This window comes from Stylophora pistillata, chromosome 7 (assembly GCF_964205215.1).
Source record: "Stylophora pistillata chromosome 7, jaStyPist1.2, whole genome shotgun sequence".
NCBI lineage: Eukaryota > Metazoa > Cnidaria > Anthozoa > Scleractinia > Pocilloporidae > Stylophora > Stylophora pistillata.
In genome coordinates, this window is record NC_142525.1 from 23,320,717 (window position 1) to 23,345,089 (window position 24,373).

The following is a 24,373-nucleotide window of genomic DNA, read 5'->3' on the forward strand; positions in this document are numbered from 1 at the left end:
AAGAAAAACTCCTACGATCGAACTCGAGCTGCGATGGCGGTAAGACGAAACTTTATTCTCGGTTGTACAATTTGAAGTGCTTTAATTCACGAGGCATTTCGATTGTGTTGTAGTGGAGGGTTTAGTGTGGATCCATTAGTATTACTTATTCATCAGTGTTTCAGTTTCCTAGGCAGGAAACAGCTGTAGAGGCAGTAATATTGTGGTTTGGCGATTTTGTTAAATAGTCGATGTAGGGTTTTAGCTTGTTCTGCACGAATCATCTCTCGAGCGCGTGATACAACGGAAATTAAGGTACGCACTCGAAATAATAACACAGTAATGTCATGTCATGAGCCTATTGCAAAATTCTGAATTAAAAATCTGTCGGAGGCAAAGACAGTTTGACGGGCCTTTTTTTATTGATTTGTTACGGGTTCAAAATGTAAAGAGTCCCTTCGTCATAATTGACTGCGATGGAAAATTCTTCTGTTTTCTATTTCAGCGTATAAATCAATTGTCATAAAGGCGGTTTTGATTAAACAAACACATGTGACTTTTCTGTGTGTCTGTTGTTTTACTGGAGGCATTCAAGTAGTGGTTACAGTCTCCTGACGGTACAGCCACTTCTTAGAGACACATTCTAGCCTGTGAATGTTCCAAGAATCTGCCAACTAATAGTTGATTTCATGAAAAGAAAAAATAAAATTCAAATCATATGACTTTTGTGCTGTAATTTAGAATTTCATCAGTGACACTTTTTCAAGGAATCTCTGAGGTCTTTTGCTTTATCTTAACATCAGCTTGGCTGGGGTGGTAGTTTTTACACAACCTGTCGCTAAATTGTGAATCCCTTGAAAATCACTGTAAAAAGCTTTATAATTGGAGATGGTTTGAGATAGTGACCTCCAGGAGTGCCAGATAGGGTACAAAAATAATTTTGTTGAATGATGGTGACTGGCAGTTTTCCATACTTCCAGTGCTTCTGTCACAAAAATTTCAAATTTTTTGACAGTGAATCTGTTATTGGTCAAGACATCCTCATGAATGAGAGATTTTATTCTTATTTTGAATTTCTCAAGCAAGAAATTAGAGATTCTGCAGGAATTAATTTTGGGAGATGAGTTTGGAAGATATCAATGTAAGCTCTTTGACTTAGGGGATTAAAATAGCTCATGATTTCAAGATTACTGGTTATTCCTCTTTCTGTCTGCTTAGACAGCGTTTTAATTAAGAAATGTATTAGTTGAAGTGTACTGTAAAATAACAGAAGGTGCTTCACTCATTTTAATTTAAAAATAGCTCTGGCCAACAAAAGATATGCAAAAACTCTGCATAGTACAGAATTTTCTATTATCTGATGTGTAACGAACACCCAGATGTGATATAAAATTTAGGAGGTTAGATGGTCAAGAGCTTTGTATTTAGCAGGACTTTATGCACAGTGCCCATGTTATTATTTCTCTCTGGGTTTTTAGGACTATGTGATACCATGCAAACAAATAATCTAGTCAGCTTTAAGAGATAACTGATAATATGGACAATTATTTAAATCAGCTTTATTTAGGATTTGAGGTAGAAACCAAATGAAGGCACTGTAAAGTATTTTAATTATTTCTCCTATTACAACAATGAAAGTTTTTTTAAAATTGATTTGTTTCACAAATTTGTCACCTATAGGAAGCTCATGTACTGTTCTGTTACTTTCTAATATTTTAGTGTATTTTCTTGAAATTATTTTTTTGATAATCTGAGATCTGTGGTTAGAATTTGAGGCCTCCCCTTCAACTTTTAATTATGTGGTTTTTGTAGCAGATCTCTGTCTTTAAACTCAGACTTATCTTAAACTTGTATATAAAATTATTCCTCAACACTCAGAGACCTAGAGCTCTTCTTCTAATTCAATTTTACATCAGTAAATGAATTAAAACTAAATATGATTTTAGTTAATTCTGAAAAAAATAATACCTGATCAGAAAAATCTAAGCTGATTGTTTTCAGATCAACTTGAAATTGAAAACCATAAATAGGAACTTAGGGGTAATATATACAGTAAGCTATACCGGTAAGTATTTTAGGATCTAAAATTGTAGATTGTTGAATTCTCACTGAAACACACTGATTTTCCTAAGTTCTGTATGTGAACAATCATCCTAACCCTGTAACTCTCATGTGTGACCAAGAATGAATTTCTCCTTACAGTAATAGTACAATATCAAGCAGATGAGTAATGAGAATAAAGAAAAATATCAATTAAGGCAGGGCTCAACACAAACTTTTCAACTTACTAGCCAAGTGGCTAGTGACTTCTCAGATGTCTTAGATGTTATGACAATTTCAGTCTGTTTGTTAGCCAAACTGGCTAGTGGAAATTGAAAACCACTAGGCAAAACTGAATTTCTACTAGTCTGTGGCTAGTGGGCTACTGTTAGTGTCAAGCCCTGTAAGGGTTATCACTTGATCCAATACCAAATTCTCTCAAGTAACAACATATGAATTGTATAGCAGACAGTTAGGAGAATTACTATTTACATCTTGAGATTGAAAGCGTTAAATGTTAGTATCTTTTCATCACTGCTGTACATTCAAGGGATAGGTGTACAATGCTTATGAAATTCTTCTTTGTTTGATCTCAACAGGCAATAAATCCAATGCTGGCCAAAAAAGTGTTACCTGTTGTAAGTGGAGATTTTTCTATTGTTTTTTCCTTCTACTATCATTCACATAGACCTAATTGCAATAAAAATTAATTGTCGTTGATTAAAGCAAAAATGAAAAAGGAAAAAAACGAATAGGAATAAGGGAGTATATTGAAATACCCTTTGGCAAGAGTATATACATGGCAGCCAAACATTTTTTTGCAGAATTTCAAGTGAAAAATTCTTTCAAACTGCATGAGAGTCTCAGATGTTTAGAATTTTCAAGCAATTGCCAAAAGTTAAAAGGAAAATCTATGCTGAGATTGCATGCTCATACTATATGCATTTTTCTACATCTTTTCAACCACATTTACAGTGATTACAATCACATCTTAAACAGATTTGTGACAATCAAATCTCTTTGATGGCTTGTGATTATTTGACAAGAAATCTCTTCTCAAGGAAAATAAATGTCTATTTTTCTAAATTCATTTTTTTTCTTTTCACTCTTAGTTAGAAGAAGTTTTTTAGAATTCATGTTGATGCTACAAAAAGTAATGTTGTGGTTGATATCTTTTGGGTTTGTTATTGCATGACATTTCATTGAATGCAACACTTGGGGACTGTAATGCTTAATAATCAACTTAGTAGTCAGCTCAGACAAATCCTTACAAAGCAGAAAAATGTCTGGAAGTGGAGTTGATTGGTTAATCAGTTCCAGATCTTGTTAGCTCTTTCAGTTTTCCATAGGATTTTTATGTTTCGAAGCTAAGAAACATGGTTGATTAATGAACAGCAGTGGGTATATCTAATTCTAGCCAAAATCTTTACCATCTTCCTGGATGCATCCTCAATTAGGTGTATGTTTCAAAAACCACAGCAAAGAAACAAAAAAAGTTTGTTCTGTTTGCTGGGTCCTTAATGGTGACAGGGTTCATAAGTGTTACGGAAATTCTGTAAATTCATTTGAAGTTTCTGGGTGTGCAAAGTCATAGAATTTAATGGTGAGACATGAAACATTACCTCATTGAAAAAAGTTTTGCAAGAAATTAAGTAAAGTCATAAATAATTATTTTTTACACCTGTACGCTTGGTTTGTTTTTGGTAAATTTGTTTTGTCCAGAAAGGGTTTTTTTTTTAGCATTTTTCTGTGTCAAGTCATAGTGCCCATTCTAAGTCAGAGCTTCTAAAAGCTAATTCCACAAATGAATTAAAAAGTTTTGTCAATAAATTGTTATATATTTCTTCTTAATCACAGCCAAATGAACTTACAATAGAGGAAGCTGCAGCAATTTGTATCCAAGCTCATTATAGAGGATATTTAGCCAGAAAGCTTTTTGTTCAGCTGCTGTACGAAAGATTCATCAAGGTTGGTTAATAAAAACAAATGTATGTGTCAAAAGTGTAGATCTATGCCTGCTTAATAATTTTAGAAATTTTGCCAAGTAGTGTGGCATTCTAATTTCTTTCAGAATCCTTTGCCATGCAAAATTCTCTAAGGCACACTTTCAAGTCTTTATAACTCACAAGATTGAATTAGTAATTCTTATTGTCATTACAATTTCTTGTATATTAGAGAGGAGAATTTGGTCTCATCCAAAATACCACCCTCTAGCTCAGATAAGCTTCAGTCTTTATTCTCTCTTAACTTGTTTACAAGATAACGTAGAGAAATTACAGGGAGAAGTTACATGTTAATCACTACAGGGTTAAGGTCTAGAATCAGTTTAAATAAAGTTTGTAATTCAGTGTATTTTTTTCCTTGCTTGAAATGCATGATCAATTCAGTATTAAGCTAATAGATTTCTGGCCATTAAGATGAGCTCTAAGTAACATGCATCATACTGCAGGCTTACTAAGATTTCTTGATTGTGTTATTTCTTTGTATTTGTCTTCCAGTTTGTTTATACTTTAGGCAGATGAAGATCGTCTTTAAAAATAGAAGGGAAAATGATAACATTTCAAGCATGCACAGAGTCGTACTCTTGTTAATGTTCAATATTTTCATAGGCAAAAACTGAAGCATTCACTCCCGGACACAGGAAGTTTCTCTAGGTTTAACTAAATTTGTTGAACAAACAAATGAGTGTTTTACATTATGTCGTGGTCTAGGCAATGCTTATTCACTTTTACTTGCAAATTATATCCATGCTCTTAATACAAAGTAATATGCAGTCTGGGGATTGTGAAAACAGTAGCTGAAATGTCACAGATAATCTAAATACGCAATTACTCTTAGGAGATTTCTCACTGATAAACCTAAACAGAACTGAAGTCTCCTGAGTGTTTGTTCAGGTTTGTAATATCTTTTAGGTTATTTTGTTCAATATCTCATAAAAGACAAAGGAAACTGATTTAAATTGCAATTGAATTTTTGTTTTGCAGTATTTGATGGTGTTATTATTTGTTTTCGCCGTAGGAGGAAGAGGAAAGAGAAGCGAAAACGAGAGAGCAAGTGGAAGAAGGAGAAATTCTGGTGGAAAAGTAAGTGGTGAAGATAAATTCACATCCGTGTTCAGTGATCAACTGTTTGCTATACAGATAAATCTCTGAAACAAGGCTATGGAAGGGTTATTCAAATGTATGTTATCACATTTAGATTCAGATGTTCTTGAAATGACAAAAATGAGATTTCTCTTTTAGCTACTACCTTTGTTATGATGCATAATTTTTTAAGGGAGGAGATATTTTTCTCTGCAGCTCTTCTTTTGTAGGGAGGAAGACTTAAATGATATTACAGCTCGTAATGCACAATGCTACACTGTAGACATAATGAGACAGGTTAAATTTATGTTTTTAGGACTATTAAGTAGAAAGTGTATTTTTTCATGTGTGTTCATATCCACGATTTGTAGGAAGTGTTACTGATCTGTACAGTTAATCTTTTTGCTACTTCATCAAGTTTAAATCTGCATTTATAATCCCACATGTAGCAAAGTTGAATTTCAATATGTTGACTGTAATAATTTTGTGGCCAAAAAAAAACATTGAATTTCATGAATTCGGATTTCATAGCTTAATGCCAATGGTAGCACGTAAAAATGTGCTTTGTATTTCTCAATGAGTTAAAAACTTTAAGGTTTGGTTCACTTAGAAAGTATTTTTGAGTTTTTTTTTTTATTTTTTTTCCTTCATCTTCAGTAATAGAAGGATTTTTTCCCTTAGGCTTTTTTATATTTTGCATTAAGATCTCCTTTATTGGCAGAATATTATTGATGAAGATGCATGGAATTTGATAGTGTCTGAGATAGGAATAACATGCCCTTATTTGGAAATAATTTTGTAGGCTGGCTGTCCTTCTAAAAATGTTATTTTTATTCTAATGAGTTGCTTCAAGACAGCAATTTGAAAGTCATATTTTGATTACAACCTAACAATGAATTGAAAATGTAGATTGTTAAAAATTAAAAGGAAAGACCACATCAGATCGCAAAATAACACACAAAAAAAACTATATCAGAAATTTTTGTCTGGGGTTTTTATGATAAAAAATTCATTGAAAATTTCCCATTTAAAAACCATACAGTATCAATTTTTATTGTTAAAAGTTTGATGTATCAAAGTTGAAATAATGGTTTAAGGGTTACAGAGTAAAACAAGTTTTTTTATCAACCACAAAATGCTAAAAATAACATGGGCAGAGTTTATGGTGAAAGATTGAAAGCAAGATTTTATTTGTAATTTGAACTTTTTCTCACTTCATCACGTCTAGACAGCCAGATATATTTAATGTTAAGTAGCTATTCTCTATACTGAATTTGTCTGTTTAGAAACATGGTTTAATTTCTTTTATACTATATTTTACTTTTATTTTAACAGCTATCGCTTAAACCTTGAAATGGAAGAAAATACTTGTTTACGCAAAAACCTCCGGCGGGGAGTTGAATGCGATGTTATAACGTGAGTTTCATTCTTTAAGTTTTTGTCACTTAAATCTGAAGTCCTAAGTTATAGTGAGTTGTTTGTTGTACAAAGAATGAAACATTATCTCTAATTTTATTTATTATGCAGATATTGAAATTCCATTTTTGAGAGGAACATTTTTTCAGTTCAAAACAGCTTTTCTTCTCTTTCTCAAAGTCTTAGATTTGAGTCATAAAAGGGGCAGTGGCATCTAAATTTTTGATAACATTGAGTGAACTAGTGTTAAGACGAGCCAGTTGTTGTTTAACCCACACTTACAGTTACGTGAAATAACACACTTTTATGATGCAATTTTCTTAACTGTTAATGCTTTCTCATCATCAGTTTTTTATAAATATCATGATTCTATGGGAATGCCCCCCTTAATGTTTCCCCAAATTAAGTGCCTCATTTAAGGGAACACTTGACAAATGCGGCAGTATTTAAACAGGTTAATACAACTGTTACAGTTATTTACCCTGTACACCTTAAATTAGTAAGCATATATTCTGTTCACTAGACATCTCCTGAGCTGTTGACAAGCAGAGTTTAAGAGCTTTGTTAGTTAGTGATCATGTCCTTTGTTCTTATTCTAACCTCCCGGTTAGAGTGCCGGACATCCTCGGAGACCCAGGGGCAGTGAGTCGATTTCAAGTTAAGGGCAGAAGAGCCCCTGGGGACATTGTCTTACAAGACTAGTTCCAAACGGTTGCAGTCGTTCTGGCATCTGATTGGTGCCAGAAAATCTCTGTGTTTTTCTGCCCAATCAGAGTGAAGTGTCGTTTGGAGTCCTTTCGTGTGTTTTAACACGCACATCTACAACAAGCTCTGTTGCTCGCTATGTTTGTCTCGGCCGTGCGACGAAGCTTCGCCCGAGGTGAAAAGTTTCAGTCTCAGCACGCAATGTAAGAGAAATCGATCAGATTGTCCGCGAAATCTTACCGGAAATTATACCGAATACGTTCGCAGGTATCACAAGAGAACGTGTTCAAAAGTTTGCGAGGTTCGTATAAAACATAATGGTTGCAGGCATTGATATGTCGCCTTAAACGTTAGATGAGATGTATGCTTAAAGCTTTCAAGATTTTTTGTATAATTTGCTGTCACTGAAACTTTTCCAATCCCGTGAAGCTATTTCGTCGCACGCGCCACGCAGGTATGTCGAGCAACTGGCGCTTACCCATTTTTTTGTGCACGCCCGGCCAAAATTTAATCTAATCGTCGCTTGAAAAATTAAAAATAAAAGCTAAACGTGGAAACTTTTGTTTATTAGATGTGGGTAGATAACCCTGTACTAAGCTGACATTTACAATAAAGCAAGCCCGCCCTTTCCATCCAATATTTCTTGGTCTTTGGTTTTGTTTTCCCCGATGAAAGCAGCATCGATTCCAAATGATCAAAGGTAATTAACTTGGTCTTCAACAATCGATAAAAGAGGTGAAATGACAATGACCAAGGGACTAGAAGAGAATCCGTGGCCTTTCGAGCTCAAGAATTTGAACACAACGCAGCAGTTGAAAGATTAAACTTTCTCCAAACCCCTTCGGTAACTGTCCGAAAACATATCTCCTTTCCACGATGTTCTCGATGATTAGTTTTTGTTCAGATTTTAATTAGATAACCGGAAACACAACTAAGCTTTCTTTAAGCGCTTGCTGAAGGTCGTCCACGTACTTGACGTTATCTGCAAGTTTGGCCATATTGTAAAGACTTTACTAAAAGGCAACGATTAGAGTTTGGCGCGCACAGAAAGCTACGCAAGCATAAGCGCCAGTTGCTTGACATACCTGCGTGGCCCGTGCGACGAAATAACTTCACGGGATTGGAAAAGTTTCACTCACAACAAATTGCACAAAAAATCTTGAAAGCTTTAAGCTTACATCTCATGTAACGTTTAAAGCGACATATCAATGCCTGCAACCGTTATGTTTTATACGAACCTCGCAAACTTTTGAACACGTTCTCTTGTGATACCTGCGAAAGTATTCAGTATAATTTCTGGTAAGATTTCGCGGACAATCTGATCGATTTCTCTTACATTGCGTGCTGAGACTGAAACTTTTCACCTCGGGCAAAGCTTCGTCGCACGGCCGAGACAAACATAGCGTGCAACAGAGCTTGTTGTATAAGTGCGTGTTAAAACACACGAAAGGACTCCAAACGACACTTCACTCTGATTGGGCAGAAAAACACAAAGATTTTCTGGCACCAATCAGATGCCAGAACGACTGCGACCGTTTGGAACTAGTCTTGTAAGACAATGTCCCCAGGGGCTCTTCTGCCCTTAACTTGAAATCGACTCACTGCCCCTGGGTCTCCGAGGATGAGTGCCGGACTGTTGTGAGGGGGGACGTGAGTTCAAATCCGGCCGGACAACACTCAGGGTCTTTAATTAACTGAGAAGAAAGTGCTGCCTTTGTAATGATATCTGCAAACGGTTAGACTTTGTAGTCTTCTCGGATAGGGACGATAAATGGAGGTCCCGTCTCCTGCAGGGTTGGGGTAGGAGACATTAATTTCCCACACACGAGATTATGGTGTGATGGATGTCCTCCCCGGGGTGGGATGGGTGGGTAAAAAAGGGGTTAGGTGTCAATTGGAACGAAAGTTCTGTTCCTTTCTCCTGCCATTCCTGTAGTGAATGAATTAAACTTAAACTTAAACCTTGATGTTTAATTGGGGGGGGGGGGTGGGGGGGGTGGGGGGGGGGGTGGGGGTGGGGGGGTGGGGGTGGGGGTGGGGGGGTGGGGGTGAGGGTGGGGGTGATGTTGTTAGAAGAGATAGAGGCCAGTCACTTTCAGGGGTCAAAGAGTTAAAAGAATTATGAGAACTCTATTAATGTTTACAGTGAGTTAGGAAAGATTTGAGAACATGTACCATCATTCTTATCACTACCCATTTTAATTTGTTCAGTATCCAAAGAGCCTGGAGACATCATAAGAAGCAATCTCAAGATCAGATCATTGCAAGACCAGGAACCACAAACTCTTATGACATGCCAGATTTTGAAGCAGCATCACAACTGTTGTTTTCCACTCCAGACATGGGAAGTTTACATATAAGGACAAACCCATTTATGAAGAGTGCAGAGAATACATCTTATTGTGACGATGATAATCTTTCAGATGTTTTCAATGACAGCCTTGAACAGGTAGAAGAGGAGAATTTTAGAAACAAACGAGAACATGGACCTCACAGACATGTTTTATACGATGGTGATCATGTCTTGGAAGGTGACACATTTAACGATGAACTAACAGGGATGGATTCTGTCAGCACACCGGCAGAATTGCCATCACCGACAACTGACTGGGAATCAATAGAATCTTGTCTCACTTCAGAGGGTGAAACACAGGACTTGGAAAACAGTGAGCTTCCTGGCACATCCAATGAAAGGCTAAAACATTTTTCCTTAAAACCAATTGATTTGCAAATTTGTTTTGTTGATGATACACTCCTAAGTGATGTTGAAGGGGACGAAGATGGTTGTGTCATAAAAGAGTACATTATTGAAAAACAAGATGTCTCAGATGAAGAAAAACGAGATTCAGGCTGCATTGCAGGTGACGATGAGACATGTGAGTCTTTTAGCATAAAAACAGTAAGACCAGAAACGCTGGAAAAACATGAGATATCGCAGGAGGAATCTGAGAAAGTGCTAATAGAACTGAGAGAGCAGGACAGTGACGGTGACAAGGATAATGAAAAACAGGAAAATTGCACAAATGTGATGCTTGGATGGACTGAGGAGAGGCTACAAGAACTAAATTTGGACGAACTCAGAGCACTCCAGAAAAATATGAGCCAACTGATTGAAGGTAAAGTGATGTCAGTGGAAAATTATAGGACTCATGGGTTAACTTTGGTATGAATTAAAGGTAAAGGTAAAGTCTGTATATAAGCCAAGTGGTCCATCCAGCCAGCGCTTAACTCTGGTTTCCATAGCATGAAGCGACTAGTAGTATTTCTACTTTCCCCCCCCCCCCCTCCTGGATAGGATGCTAGTCCATCGCAAGGTTACCCCCAGCTTTAAATTCGCCAGTATCCATTTAAACATGTTGGTGAAGAGAGGCACTGTGAGAGCAAAGTGTCTTGCCTAAGAACACGACACAATGTCCCCATCCAGGGCTCAAACTAGGGTGCCTCCCTATGATGATGGTATGAATTGAAAATATTCAACATTGAGCTAAACCATAGGTGTTGTGAGATGCAGTAAAGAAGTAAAGATTTCTTAAACCTTTACATTCTAACATCAGTATCGATATTCTCCATACTCTTCTAATCTCTATACGTTACCTTTTGGTACTGCAGGGCTTGACACTGACTTTTCAACTTACTAGCCCAGTGGCTGGTGACAACTTAGATGTTATGACAATTTCAGTTTGTTTACTAGCCAAACTGGCGAGTGGACATCGAAAAGCACTAGCTAAAACTGAATTTCTAATAGTCTGTGGCTAATTGGTTACCATTAATGTTGAGCCCTGTACTGACTGGGTAAATTTGTTCAACAACCAAAACTTTTTTGGTTGGTGATCATATCTTCTATTCTCATGATCTCACTGACTGATTCAGCAGCATTGCTGTAAGTAGAAATTAGATGCTGGTCACACTTAGGGTTTAAGGGTTATGTTAAGATTTTTTTTTTTTCAGATACTTGCTACAGATCCTCTGTTGCAATCATTTCATTTGATTTGCTGAACCCTTTCACTCCCAAGATTTTAATAGTAATTCTCCTAACTGTCTGCCATATGATTCTTATGATATTAGTTGGGAGAATTTGGTATTGGATCAACTGCTAACTGCCCAATTGATATTTTTCTTTATTCTTGTCACTTTTTGGTTGGATATTGTGTTGATATTGTAAGGAGAAATTCTGTCTTGGTCACTCATGGGAGTTAAAGCATTAAACGTGGGTTTTCCATTTGATAGGTTGCATTTGATTGGTTGCTGATTATGTCTCAAAAATATTATGGTGTTTTTATTAGTGTCTAAAAAAGTTATTTTGATGTCTGCTTCATAGCTCAAAATGAAGTGCTGGTTACGGAGCTAATGAACAGAGATGCTCTTCATCTCAGACAGGATTCTCTTCTCATGGATGTTGAGGATGCATCAAAGTAAGTCATTGCTTATTTGTGTTTGCCTGAGAACAAGAAATCATTTCATGTTAATTTAAGATTTATTAAGTCTTTGCAGAAATGACCTATTCAGGGTGCAAACTTGTAGAAAAGTCCTTGAACATCTAGGCTTCTTTGAAAGGTTCTAACATTCATGGGCTAAACTTGAAGCACTATTCTTTTGTAATAGACTTAATATTCCCAGTTCAATGTTTCAAGAAAAAGCATAATCACGGGGTAAACAAGATATATATGCACCTTAGTGGCCATTAAATTCAGTTATTTTCACATTCATAAAACTCAGTTATGTTTTTTGCCTTTTATTGACATTTGTAACGCTCTTTTCAGTTCTAAGTGACAAGTCTATTTTGTTGAAGCTTCATCAAGGCACAACTTATCTGAATATAACAAAATAACAAAATCTAACATAAATTTCAGTTTCTCATGAGATCAGTGCCAAATAAAAATAAGTTTTATTTTTAAGTTAATCTCATTTACTTGGGGATGTACACTGTAACAAGTGCCTCACCGTTCTTATCATGTTCCGTATTACATGTGTTACATAAACAACAAAGAGTAGTGCAGTATTGATTTTCCAACGCACCACAATGTAACTCTAAATCAATGGATGGGCAACCTTTTCTCAGTTATTTTGTATGTGTTATCATTAGACCAGTACCTTTTAACACTTTGAAATTAAGAGCTTCATAGATGATGTATTAAAATTGATGTTCAAAAATCTTTTTAATTAACATATGCATGTATCTTGTTTCTAGGATTTCTTCTAATCAAGAGGCTTAAATCTTCTATAAACTCTGAAGTAAAACATTGTATCTTTTATGTCGTATCTAACATAACTTCTCACTTAAGTAAGCATAAATAAATAATAAGATGTAAAACAATTTATTTTCTTTAAAAAGTCATTTAAACTGGGCTGAATTATGTACTTTTTCTTTTCTTCTTCTTTGTTTATGTTTACTTTCTTTGATTCTCACCTGTATTTGTTGTTGTTGTTTGTTTGTTTTTGAACATCATTTGCACTAGAAAACTAAAACATCTTCAAATAAAGACTTTCTGAGTCTGGCTCCATTCAGAATAGACCTCTGTGTTGTGCAGTACTAGCTTGGATTGCATGGGCCACAAGTCCTGGTGCTTTATATTTGTTGTTTTGCTTCACTTTTTTGTTGTTTACTTTTGTTTATTTTGCACAGAACTGCACAGGCACAACATCAGAAGACACAGAAAGGCAGGAAGTGATAGTTCTTCTCTGCTGCTTAAGTTGCACTTTAACAATTTTTTTTTTTTTTTGGTCCTGTTAATTTTTTGGATTTACAGAGAGTAGTTACAAATTATTTCAATTGTCAGTTGAATGTAAAGTGGTGGTATTTTATATTTAATGAGTGAGAAAAAAGAAAAGGCTAAGTTTATTTTTAAGGCTGTTATTCTTCAAACTGAAAGTGCAATTGTAATAGTAGTAAGCAAATTGCTATCTTAAAAAATTCAAACAGAAATCTTATGCAAACTGAAACATTTTGACAGTTCTTACCCCAGGAGATGGGTGTCGCTTATCTCTGAGTTCCATAGTGTTCTGTATTTTTGCTTGGTTTACCATAGTTGAAATAATGATCTTGAACAATTGCAATAAATTTGCAGGTGTCACTTAAGTATAACTATCAGGAATGGGTTTGAATAGATCTTTATTTTTGTATCGTATTTGTTAAGCATAAGTCAAGGGTTAAAGATGTCTAGAAAGATAGATACGTTAAGTTTGCCACACAGTAGATGTGCTAATTTTTTTATTGATGCAGCAAAAGTGCCTCTGAGATTTATCCTGCTTCTCCCATTTTTTTTTTCTTTTGATTTTTTAGTAGCTCCGTACACATCTACATATATTTATTTCTCTTACTTTCATACTCAGGTAGATGAATAATGGTTAGAACTTCCACTGTAATTCTAGAATCTAAGATTTTCATGAGCACTCATTGGTCACACTGTGGCATTACTGATCTCTCATAGATTGTTTTAAGTCTTTCACTCCAAAGATCATACAAGTAATTCTCCTTACTGCCCACCATACATTTCTCTAATATTAATTCTAAGAAATTAGTGTTGGATCAAGAAATAATCTCCCAGTTGTTATTTTCTTTCTCCTCGTCACATGTCTACTTGATATTGTCTTGATATTGTAAGGAGAAGTTGACTTGGTCAATGCTGGGAGTCAAAGGGTTAAATAGATCTTTTTAATGGCAGGCGTTATTGTTATTCTAACCATTTTCGCCACATTACCGTAGTAGGGTAGGACTAGAACGGAACATGTCCATGCAAGAAGGCTTCTTGCCCTTGCTTTTGAATGAAAATTATATTGATTTAACACTTGTTATGAGGGTCAGAAAGGCTAATCTACAGGAGTATAACACAAGGCTGTGCTCTAAGGAAAATTGAATGGGGCCCAGTGCCCTGAAACTGTGAAATCCAGGGTGCCCATCATATGCTTTGTATAAAAAAAAAACTAAAATTCCTGAGTCACCCAAGAACAAAGTAAGGCACCAGGGGCCACCGGGCACTGCTAGACCACAGCCTTGACAACAGTAACAATCAGGTCAGCCATTTGCAAAAGAAATCTATACTTTTGATTATTTTGGAGAGAAAGGAGCATTGGACAAAAGATTTCGCCATTGAATGTTAAGTTATGGATCATTAATTATTACTGCGTAATTCTATAAGGAAGCTTCTACGATTCCCTATTCAATATCCTTTGAGTTTAATTAGTTTGAGACTCCTTTGCTTTGATAGTTAAGTTTGTTACACACCGTTTGTCACTGAGATTGCATGACTCAGCGTGGCTTAAGTAATCGCCAAGGAGCGTGGTGTTACATGCAGCCAGTTGCGCTATGTTTAGTGTTATTATTGTATTTGAAAAACTGTCAATTGTTCCATTGATCGATTGAAAGAAATAGTTACAGTTTAGAAACACACAGTCTGTAGTAAAAGTAGAGTTGTGTACGATGCAATAAATAGTTTGAAAACTGTAAAATGTAACAGATGAGCCAATCAACTTGTGAAAAGTAGGAATGTTTTTTAATTCCTTCTGAAATGTGGTAGAGTACATGCCAAATGCTTTTTCGGAGTTATTTCATGAGATATCAGAATTATTAGGCGCCCTCAAAGTTGCTTTGCCCATCGCCTGCCCCCTGCCCTTTTAGACTTATCTGGGCAGTGTGCGACCTCGAACCAGTTTCCCTCGGTTACTGAATGGGGGTCTCGCCACGACAATCCATTTGAACCTTTTAATCTAGGCAAACGTCCAGGCACGATCGAGTGTCCTAACAAAATTTCCGGTTTTTGACAAAGAAATCTTACATCAATTATGTTTCCAAACCTTAATCAAGGAACTTTGGAGCTATTAAGGTAAGATTGGAGGGAAAGATTGCATATTGTCGAGCTGGAAATCTACTGTTTGTTCAGCAAATGAACGGTTGGTTGACGAAAGCCAGCACAAAGTTTAATAGGGACCAAATTATGTTTTCTCTTTCTTGAAATAAAAATTTCCAATCAATGCATTAGGAAACGGAGAAGGAATCGTGCGGACGAGAAGTTTCACAAATATATACAAAAGATAACAACGGTAAGGTTTCTCCTTTATTGCCTCACTGCATGGTATGTATGTATGTATTTTTTTTTTTTTTTTTTTTTTTTTTTTGACATCTCGCGAAGGTATCAGGAGTGGGCTTGCATCTTGTATTTCTCAGCAGGTCTTAAATCCAAAGCTTAATCAGTAGCAAAAATGAACGGTAACTTGTAAGATTACCCGCTTATTTCTTGACATCAAGAGGTGAGATGTCATAATATAATAGGTTATTGCTTCCTTGAAATGGTGCATCTTAACAAGTCACAGAGATTCGTGAAATTAAAGGCACGAGACCACTGTCCATTATTATCTTGATGCAACCCTGAATTTTCAATTTTGTCATTTGCAAATGACCGGTTTTTTGATGTGCCAGCATGCCTTCAATGAGATAATTCTTTCCGTTGTTTTCGGGGTCGTGAAAAATGTATTTGGGTTGATAAAGACACACCCAAGAGCATCCCTAATTTCTTAAATGCTTTCCAAGTGCTTTATATCTCAATAAAACCCACAACTGACAACCCGACACATGAATCAATTGCATGATACTTAACATTTTTAAAACTGTTATTCCAAAGTTTTGTGAGGATTGTGAAATTTCTCAATATGCCATGTGCAGACACATCTTTAGTGGGTACAAGGGGAATATGGGGCACACTGGATCCACTGGTATTTGTCTTTCCTTTGCCATCCTTGTGCCCTAGTAAAATGTGACTTTAGAACACCTCTTCTCTTTTACTGTTCCTAACTGATGTACTTATATCTACTCTAAGGTGAACAACATTTCAATCATAATATTAAAAAAAAAAAAAACTTTAATAGCTAACACAATTACTGGTAACCCAGTAGTTTACATTGTGGGCTCTATTAAGAAGAAGTTTTAACTAATTGCTTAAAAGTCCCCACTGGCAGAAGGTGACCAGTGGGTTATTTACAGAGTGCAGCCAAGGAGTTGAACTAGGGGAAACTGAGAACAAATCCAGTGAGTGGCAGGGTGGAAGACTTGAACCCAGGCCACCAGATTTCAAGTCCAGCACCCCTAACTACTCGGCCATGCCACCGCCTCCTATTCATCACAAGAATATTAATTGACTCGAATTGTCATGATATGCAAGCTCTCTCTAGCTAGATGTCCAAAGAAAGTGTTCACTCATTTAATCAAACATGAAAAAACTTGAGCTTATATAAAAAGATTTGGATCAACTTCAGTATCTGAGCAGCTGCACAACCACCCCTCCCCTAACACAACAACTGTCAACTGTCACCATGGTAGGGTTAATGTTGAGTTAGAGAGGGGTGGGTGAGCAGTTGCTCAGATACTGATTGTTTCAAAGATCTAAGCCAGTGAGATCTACATTTTACCAAACGGTTTGAAATTTTTTTAATAATTTTTTTTTGAATGGCCTGGAAGAGTTCGGTATTTAATGGCTTTATCATGGTGGTGATAGTCCTCAATTCCTTGGTCATTGGCTTTGAGACAGTGGAGGAGTGGAAAGTTGCTTATAAGAATGTCTTCAAAGCTTTGGATGAGTTATTTCTTGCTATTTACACCATGGAATTCGTGATGAAACTGTATGCTGAACCAAGGGGATACTGGAAAAGCAGTTATAACAGATTTGACGTCTCTATCCTGGCATTGTCATATGTTCAAGTTATTATGGATGAGTTGAACGTGGGTGATAAAATTCTCACACCTTTGAGGCTTCTAAGAGGTTTGTGAGAGTCAACTTCTTGATAGTAAGATTGGGGGAGGGGAAAGTCTTCACCCTAGAGTGACTTGCGAAGTTGTAGAAACTTCTCCAAATAAGAAGAAAGTATCCCAGACCAGAGCTTAAACCTTATTCAGGCAAAGAAGTTGACCATGAAGCAATCACATCTTCCCAAACTTCTCTTTCAGATCATTATTAACTTGTGGCAACATGCATAGTGGTGGCAGCCTATTCAAACAAGAACAAAGCATCCCAGATTAGGACTTAAACAGTGATCTGACCGTATAGGCAACCACATCTCTCACAATTTATTGTTCAGATTTTTATTGACTTGCATCAACTTAAACTAGCACCTTAATTTGAGTTGTTGTTCTATCTCCTGATTGCAGCTGCTCGAACTTTGCGGACCATCTCCTTCATTGAAGGCCTCCAAGTTCTTGTCACAGCACTGATTGACACCATTAGGAACTCTGTACTCAATGTAGTGATTCTTCTTTCCATGTTGATGGCTTTCTTTGCTGTGGTTGGTTATTATATTTTTGGTTATGAAGAGGAGACTGGTGATAAAGAAAACTGGGGAACTCTCAGTACTGCTATGTTGACACTTTTCACATTTGTTACTGTGAGTCATGTTGTTCATTTTTTTTTAATTTCATGGTTGTATCTGAAACTGATAAGACTTTGGCAAGTTAAGAACTTCTGTCTTCTTAAATCCTCCTATTCCTAGGTAAAGGTTAGATATGAACTACAGCCAAGTAGCCCTAATCTATGTTTCTGCAACATGAGACAATTTTTCTGCTCACCATGGATGGGATGCCACTCAATAGCAGGTTAATTACCCCTGGCCAGCATTTCATCAGCTTTCCCTGACAGTTCATCTGCATACTCATCTATACTCATAGTCCCAGTTGTTCAAAGGCTGGATAATCCTATCCACTGAATAAATTACTATCAGGTGGACAGTGCCGTATGTTTTGTCAACACTTATCTGCTGGATAGCAATTTTTATCCGTTGGGTAGTGTAATGTGCAAATCAAATAACAAGGCCTCGGTGGAGAGACCCACTGATAGAACAAAGTGAATTGAACCCAGAGTTCTTGACAAGACTTGTTTAAGTAAGCTACAACTGCATCTACCACTCTCATTTCCAGGAGTGACCCATGAATGATACCCCATCAGAATGTCAAAATACATTAATTCTGCAAGCGAACAGGTCATTTTATGAGTTTGCTTCACTTTACATAACATATGATTTGAACTTTGTTCTGTCCAGGTGGATGGTTGGACTGAAATTCAGAAAGATCTGGACAAAAGACCCTACAGCCAGTGGTTCACAATTATCTTCATCTTCTTGGGCCACTTCATTTTCACCAATTTGTTTATTGGAATAATTATCATGGTAATTAGTCTGATCTGTTAATTGTCCCTGCTTGCTATTACTGGAGAACATTTGACAAAAATTCTTGTATGTGGCTGTATGCAATGGTGTGAGCAGAGCCATACAAAAGTGCATGGCCCTTTGAGATGCAAGCTGAGAAAAGAAATGAAGAAAAAGACAGAGTGATGTTCAAATTACAAAATGCTTATTGAGTAAGGCTCTCAGTCATGACCCATAGACCTAGCTGTGCATGGTCCATACATCATAACCTCAAGCTTAATATTTTCCCAATTCAGCCCTCCCATTTAGTTAATAAGTATGTGGTTTTATAAAATTTTGTTTGCTTTGTACTTCCTAGCTGTATGTAGGTAGCTAAGTCTCATTCTCTCATTTTTTTAAGATAATTTCCAGCAACTTAAAATACTTTCTAACATCATTAATGTTTTATCTTTATTGGCAGAACATACACGAGGCCACAGAAAAATTCATTGCACAGCAGAAACAAGAACATGAAGCAATTCTACAGGTTAAAACTAAAGATAAAAGAAGTTAATTATCCAAGGCATATGATAAATAATTTCAGGTCTTATTTGCTTTTTTCAGAACCATCAAGGGTCTTTAATTTCATTAGCTTTGTTACAGATAACTGTTGTTTGATTTAAATATTCAAAGACATTCTTTGGAATTAACACAAAGATTTTCTGTCAATGACAATCAAGTTTCCTTCCTGTAGATGAAAAAAGATTTCCTCTTCCAAAGACAACGTGATGATGTCAAAGAAATGTTAGAAAAACAGGTATTTGATAGGCAGATTACAAGCAAGCTTGTTAGTGAGAAACTTGGGGAAGCTTAAGAGTCCAGTAATCTGTATCATGACCTTGAGGTTCCCAAATTAAATAGGTGGCACTTAACTGTACTTACAGTCAACAAAGAGAGGACTAAGATCATTCATCAACTCTGCATGAATTTTTCTTTTAAACTAATCTTGCATGTCAGATCACGATATATGAACTAAGCTAAAGTTCATCCTTGTCAAAGTACTTACATATTAGCTATTATTAAAAACTGGATCATCAGGGATAATGCCATTCAAGACTTTTTATTGGCTTAGCCATTATGGTATATGAGCCGATATACCATAATCTACAAATAGGGTAAGCATACGCATCAGCTTAAAATCGAAAGGGAGCTAAAAAATCTGGTTTCTTCTTACAAAATAATAATTTCATAGGGGCGTTTTTAATAAAACAATTATTCCACTCGTGCTTGTTGGATATGAGGTGATTTTTTTTTTTAACAGTGCAGGTTAGAAAGATTGGCAAGACCAAAGTCTTACAGCCAACTCAGCACTACACGCCTTGTTGGCTATCTATCATCTCATATCCAACGCGCACTCGTGGAATAATTGTTAATTAGACCTGGGGGGTGTCAAACTTAATGATTGACAGTTTGGCTCATCATGCTCAGCACGGCTATGACAGAGCTGAATATCATATGCACATGTCCTGGGTTTTAAAGGGGGAAAATGGATTTTGTGTCATTCACATTATTGATTCTCTATTCTGTTGCTTCGAGGCATTGTTTTCCTTGCTGCTTTTCTTTTGCAGAACAACTTCCAAAATTTTGTACACCCCTTAAATATTTCAAGAATTAAATTTCTCCTTAAAAACTTTTCGACGACAACAAAATGCCTGGGTTTTAAATGCCAGCTCCATATTTATTTTGTATGTTAAGATTCCAAGAAGTACATCCAAGAAGTACATCATGACTCGTATGTCATCTTAAGGAAATCTCCCCTAAAATTCTCAACAATTCCAAGTTTTTAAGTTTTCTGATCTCTCCTAATTTGCATGTCTTGGAATTATTAAGAATATTTGTAAAGTATTCCAGTGATCTCCATGTTTCCTGGGAATCTATTTTGCAAGGAGGATTTTCCACCAGTATTGAAGGTCTTATTTCCATTCAATAGAAAAACAGCCAGTATGCTAACTTTGAAGAGATGACTCGCAGCTTCCAACAGACACTTCGTCATGATGATTATGTCATCATGTCTGATCCTTGTTCCAATTTAACATGGATTGAGGCATTCCTTACTACTACAGATCACCTGGATCTTTACACCTACAGGTTTAGTCTGATTTAAGAAATATATAAGTAGAGAAATACAAATGAATCAAAGGTATTGGGTACCAGCAGTCCTTTCTCTATGGCAATATCCTTCACACGAGTCTAAAAAGTCAGCAAAAAAAAATTTAAATTGTGGTTAGGGTGTTGTGTGGAATTCTGAGAGTGAGGTGAAACACACAAAAACAAGGCTACCAAAATTTTTTTTTCACTGATTTTTTCAGACTTGTGTGACCAGACTTGTTTGCCCAAAAGGAGGGACTGCTTGTTGTCTATCAAAGGCCCTTCCACAAAGTGGCTCTTTGGTTATGGTATTGAAAGTGAACTGGGTGTTGTAAAGGGAGGAAATTAACAAGAGTGCTATGGAAAGAATAGCTCAAATATAAAACATCGGGTCTGGATATCAAATTCAAGGCCCCAATACAGTGGTGAGGCAGCTGTTTGATTTACCACTGCACTATTCCTGCTCTGACTAAACTGTCCAAGCAGGAACTTTCACTGTATCCTGATTGAACAGGGCTCGAATTTAATTTTTGGATCACTAACCCTTCAGGTTAATAGACATCTTTTTTACTAACCAAATTATTAAGTTTGGTATCCAAGCTCACAAGTTACAATATCTCAAATATTGAACATTTTGATGATAACGACCAGGACAAATTAAATTAAAGAGTAGCTGAAATTGCATGGTGACCTTAAAAGCGCTGACAATTATGCACCTATGTTATTTCCCTCTCATTTACCACGAATAGTCAAGAACAGCACATCTACAGCACATTCTCTAAAAAGAGTTCAAGTTGATTAAACAACTTGAGTATTCTAAGTATTCCTCTGAGAGTCGGGTCTACATGCTCTTTGTCCTGAGGTCGACCATTGTTTAAATATGTCGGAAAATTGCACTTACCATGTTGGGTTAGTTGGACATATTTTTAGTAACCAAACGTTGAAAATTACTAACCATTGGTTAACGGGTTACTGTTAATTCCGAGCCCTGTTGAATAGGTAGGTGGAGTGTTGTTGGAGAGAGGATATCCTGAGAACTGATGGAGAAAGGCCTGGAGAGCATGAAGGAGAGAGAACCAGCACTTAACTCAAACTATAATGTGACATTTTTTCAAATCTAGTCCCAAATGCTCTGTTTGAGTGTGCCAAGATTTGGCTGGACAAGGTTACTGTACCACAATTTATAATAGTTTTATGTTCTAGACAGGCTAACAAAATGAAGGGATCTTTACTTAAAGGGTCAGGGTCATTTGGCTTTGATGCCACACCCTTATTCCTCCACCACCAAGGGCCATTTTATGGCATGGTGAGCTTTTAACATGACTTATTAAAATAATAACAGTTCTTTTGAATTCACTTCTTTTCAGATGCCAGCAAATCCAATTTCAAATTGCCAATGTTTTGGCAGATATGGCAGAGATGAAATTAAAGGAGAAAGAGCAAGAGGCAGCACTCCAAGCCTCTGCACTTCCAAGAGGAATGCAGTTGTTCATGAGAGCAAAAGCTGCTATGACAAAAAAGACTGCATGATGAAGACTATTTCCTGTCAGAGATTACTGATTTACTTCTTATTTTCTGTTGAAAACTTGCAGAGAACATTATTTTGTGCATGTTGATTGGTGTTGCAATCAAGTTTAAAGCATATTTTTTGAAGCCTGTAGTTAGAAAGTTGTCATCTTTCTTTGGCCACTTATTTTGAGTTCTGGTTTAAAACATAAAAACTTTGTATGTGTACATCAAAATAAAGCACAATAAAGTACAACAAATTTTCATTGAGTTTTATTAAGTTTTCAAAGAATTATTTTTTGTTCTGTGACAATTGTTATTAGCATAAATATGCAAAAAATATTGCAAAACTGACTTTTGGTATTAATTGTAATAATGACTACTAGGCTAATTTCTTTGAAAATGTGATGTGAATTCTGAAAACAAATTGTTTTTCACTATTTAAGAATTTTTAGAACTTTTCCATGGGGCGACATTTAAATCTGACTCTTTAAACCAAATGAAAATATTATTGCTTCCATAACAAAAAATTTGGGGAATTGTGGCTATTTAGAAGTTCAAAAAGTAACAAAAGTAAAGATTTCCATGGGTTTTGATAATTAAGCAGACTTATTTTTGTGAAGTTGGATCACCAAAGGCTGCTCTAGATGTTGTCAAATATGAGTTGTACTGTTTCTTGAGCATTTTTGGATCAAGTTCAGGTTGATGAGCTGGAAATGCTATTGGTTCTCTTGCTATAAAAGAAAAAAACCAAGCAATTTTAAAATCAGATCCTCAACCACAAGTTTGTTGTTGCATGACTATATTTAACAATGAATTAAATCATGAGCATGGGATTTCTGAAGTATGATGGTTGATGAGGGCAATCAAGGGAAAATCAACTATCACACATACAGGGAATCTAACTACTTTAATGTAAAGGATAAATGTACTAGTGGTTGATAACTTAACCGTCAGGCTCTCTTCACTCACTATACTTGCTGTTTTTTGAGTAATTTGTGATAAAGCCCTGACAGGTAGCTAAATTGATAATTATCTTTAACTGTTGCAAGCAATCTGTTAAGTCCCCTGCAGAACATTGTAATGCACATTTGATCTTATCCCAATGTTAATTTGTGCAATGTAAATATTAAATTATTATAATAGTGGGTGGAGGGTGACAAAGACACAGCGTTAGGAAGTTGGATGTGGCTACACAGGGGAGTGGCAGGGCAGGTGGGAAAGGAAAGTGTAGGATCCAAGAACTTTTTAAGTCCAGGAAGAGAGAGAGAGACACGGAAATGTCAAATGTACATCTGTGACTTCTGAAATACTATGAGCACTCTGACTGGTAAAGAGCCTATTGTTTTTTTAAACCCAAAAACAATAGACTGCACTTTCTGTCAATTAACCAGTAAAATAACCCATATGAGTTGTTAGGAGAACAATTAAGACAGAAGTTTCAAAATTGCTTGCCATAGGCTTGTGAATTACAAAATTTTCTTGGGTTCTTCCAACATCCAGAACGGTTGTTACACCAGTAATCCAATGGAAAGTACAGTCGATTGGTTTTAAGTAATGCTCACTGATTAAGAGGCCGAAAGTCATGGTATGGGAAGTGGGAGATCAGAACAACACCTGTCCACTTCGCTCCTAATTGCTCCAGGCATGACAGGGTTTAGGTGCAATCATTGTTTACCAGTTTTCACATCAATGATAACTGAGATTGGCTCATTATACCGTAACGTATCAAGGCTGTGATTGTGGTATCGTTTGGCTTGTAAATGTAATGTAACGCAATTCCCTATGCGTCACGTTTAGAAGAAATATTATGAACTAGATCAAACAAGTTATCTATTTGTTCACCTTCAAGGTGTTTTAACGCCGCTGGTACTTTGCTCCTGTCTACTGCATGATATCCAGTACCATATGTCGTTTCAAAATAGTGATTATACTGCAGATTTGAATCGAAAAAGTTGCGGTTAAAGCACTTAAAGCCGGACTGTTTACTCTGATTTGCAAGAAATCTATTATAAAAAATCTTGATTGAATTGATAAAGCAGAAAACCTTACAGTTGTTGTACCTGTGAAGGAATTGGTTTTGGTTTTGAAATTCTATTGATGTCAAATCGCTGTTCGTTCCAGTTGCCGATTAGAGTATTTGTGTTGTAGGAACTTTCGGTATTCGTGCATCTCCATCCAAACTGCTGAAGCTTTTTCTCGTCTGTATGATCCCAAACTTCCCCGTGGCCTGTCGCTCTAAGCTCGCTCACAAAGGGTATCGTATTTTCTGAGGAAGAGTATGTCATCTTGGCGCGATATTGAAGAATTTATCATCCGTTATTCTTTCTCCGATCTTATCTTCTTCTCGAAACTTTGTTGATATGACAACAATGGGTTTCTTCGCTCGAGGC

General features: G+C 36.3%; 3 protein-coding genes across 5 annotated transcripts in view; 2 read left to right on the forward strand and 1 right to left on the reverse strand.

The window, feature by feature from the left end:
* The window catches only part of LOC111331650 (uncharacterized), a 13,911-nt gene extending 586 nt beyond the window's left edge, over positions 1–13,325 (forward strand). Inside the window, exons 1-9 of one of the 3 annotated variants that reach the window (XM_088726580.1) lie at positions 1–39; positions 2,619–2,657; positions 3,877–3,987; positions 5,038–5,102; positions 6,438–6,518; positions 9,435–10,339; positions 11,542–11,635; positions 12,412–12,455; positions 12,847–12,984. The exon at positions 1–39 is cut by the window's left edge and continues 561 nt beyond it. In XM_088726580.1, coding sequence (XP_088582706.1) covers positions 1–39; positions 2,619–2,657; positions 3,877–3,987; positions 5,038–5,102; positions 6,438–6,518; positions 9,435–10,339; positions 11,542–11,635; positions 12,412–12,436 — 1,359 coding nt within the window. In that variant the 3' untranslated portion in view covers positions 12,437–12,455; positions 12,847–12,984. Of the gene's footprint in view, positions 40–2,618; positions 2,658–3,876; positions 3,988–5,037; positions 5,103–6,437; positions 6,519–9,434; positions 10,340–11,541; positions 11,636–12,411; positions 12,456–12,846 lie in introns of all 3 variants that reach the window. The other 2 variants (XM_022936805.2, XM_088726581.1) reach the window with 2 other exon arrangements.
* A 1,568-nt stretch (positions 13,326–14,893) lies between these two features.
* Positions 14,894–22,256, forward strand: LOC111331647 (cation channel sperm-associated protein 3). Its single transcript, XM_022936803.2, has 9 exons — positions 14,894–15,043; positions 15,200–15,260; positions 16,672–16,972; positions 17,359–17,591; positions 18,243–18,368; positions 18,808–18,873; positions 19,081–19,143; positions 20,317–20,474; positions 21,842–22,256. The coding sequence occupies exons 1-9, from the start codon at positions 15,003–15,005 to the stop codon at positions 22,002–22,004; spliced, it is 1,212 nt and encodes a 403-aa protein (XP_022792538.1). The 5' UTR covers positions 14,894–15,002; the 3' UTR covers positions 22,005–22,256.
* Positions 22,257–22,441: 185 nt separating this feature from the next.
* Positions 22,442–24,364, reverse strand: LOC111331648 (cilia- and flagella-associated protein 68). Its single transcript, XM_022936804.2, has 3 exons — positions 24,044–24,364; positions 23,826–23,913; positions 22,442–22,714 (listed from the first exon to the last, which is right to left on the reverse strand). Exons 1-3 carry the CDS (start codon positions 24,266–24,268, stop codon positions 22,590–22,592), a joined length of 438 nt encoding a protein of 145 aa, XP_022792539.1. The 5' UTR covers positions 24,269–24,364; the 3' UTR covers positions 22,442–22,589.
* Between the last annotated feature and the right edge of the window lie 9 nt (positions 24,365–24,373).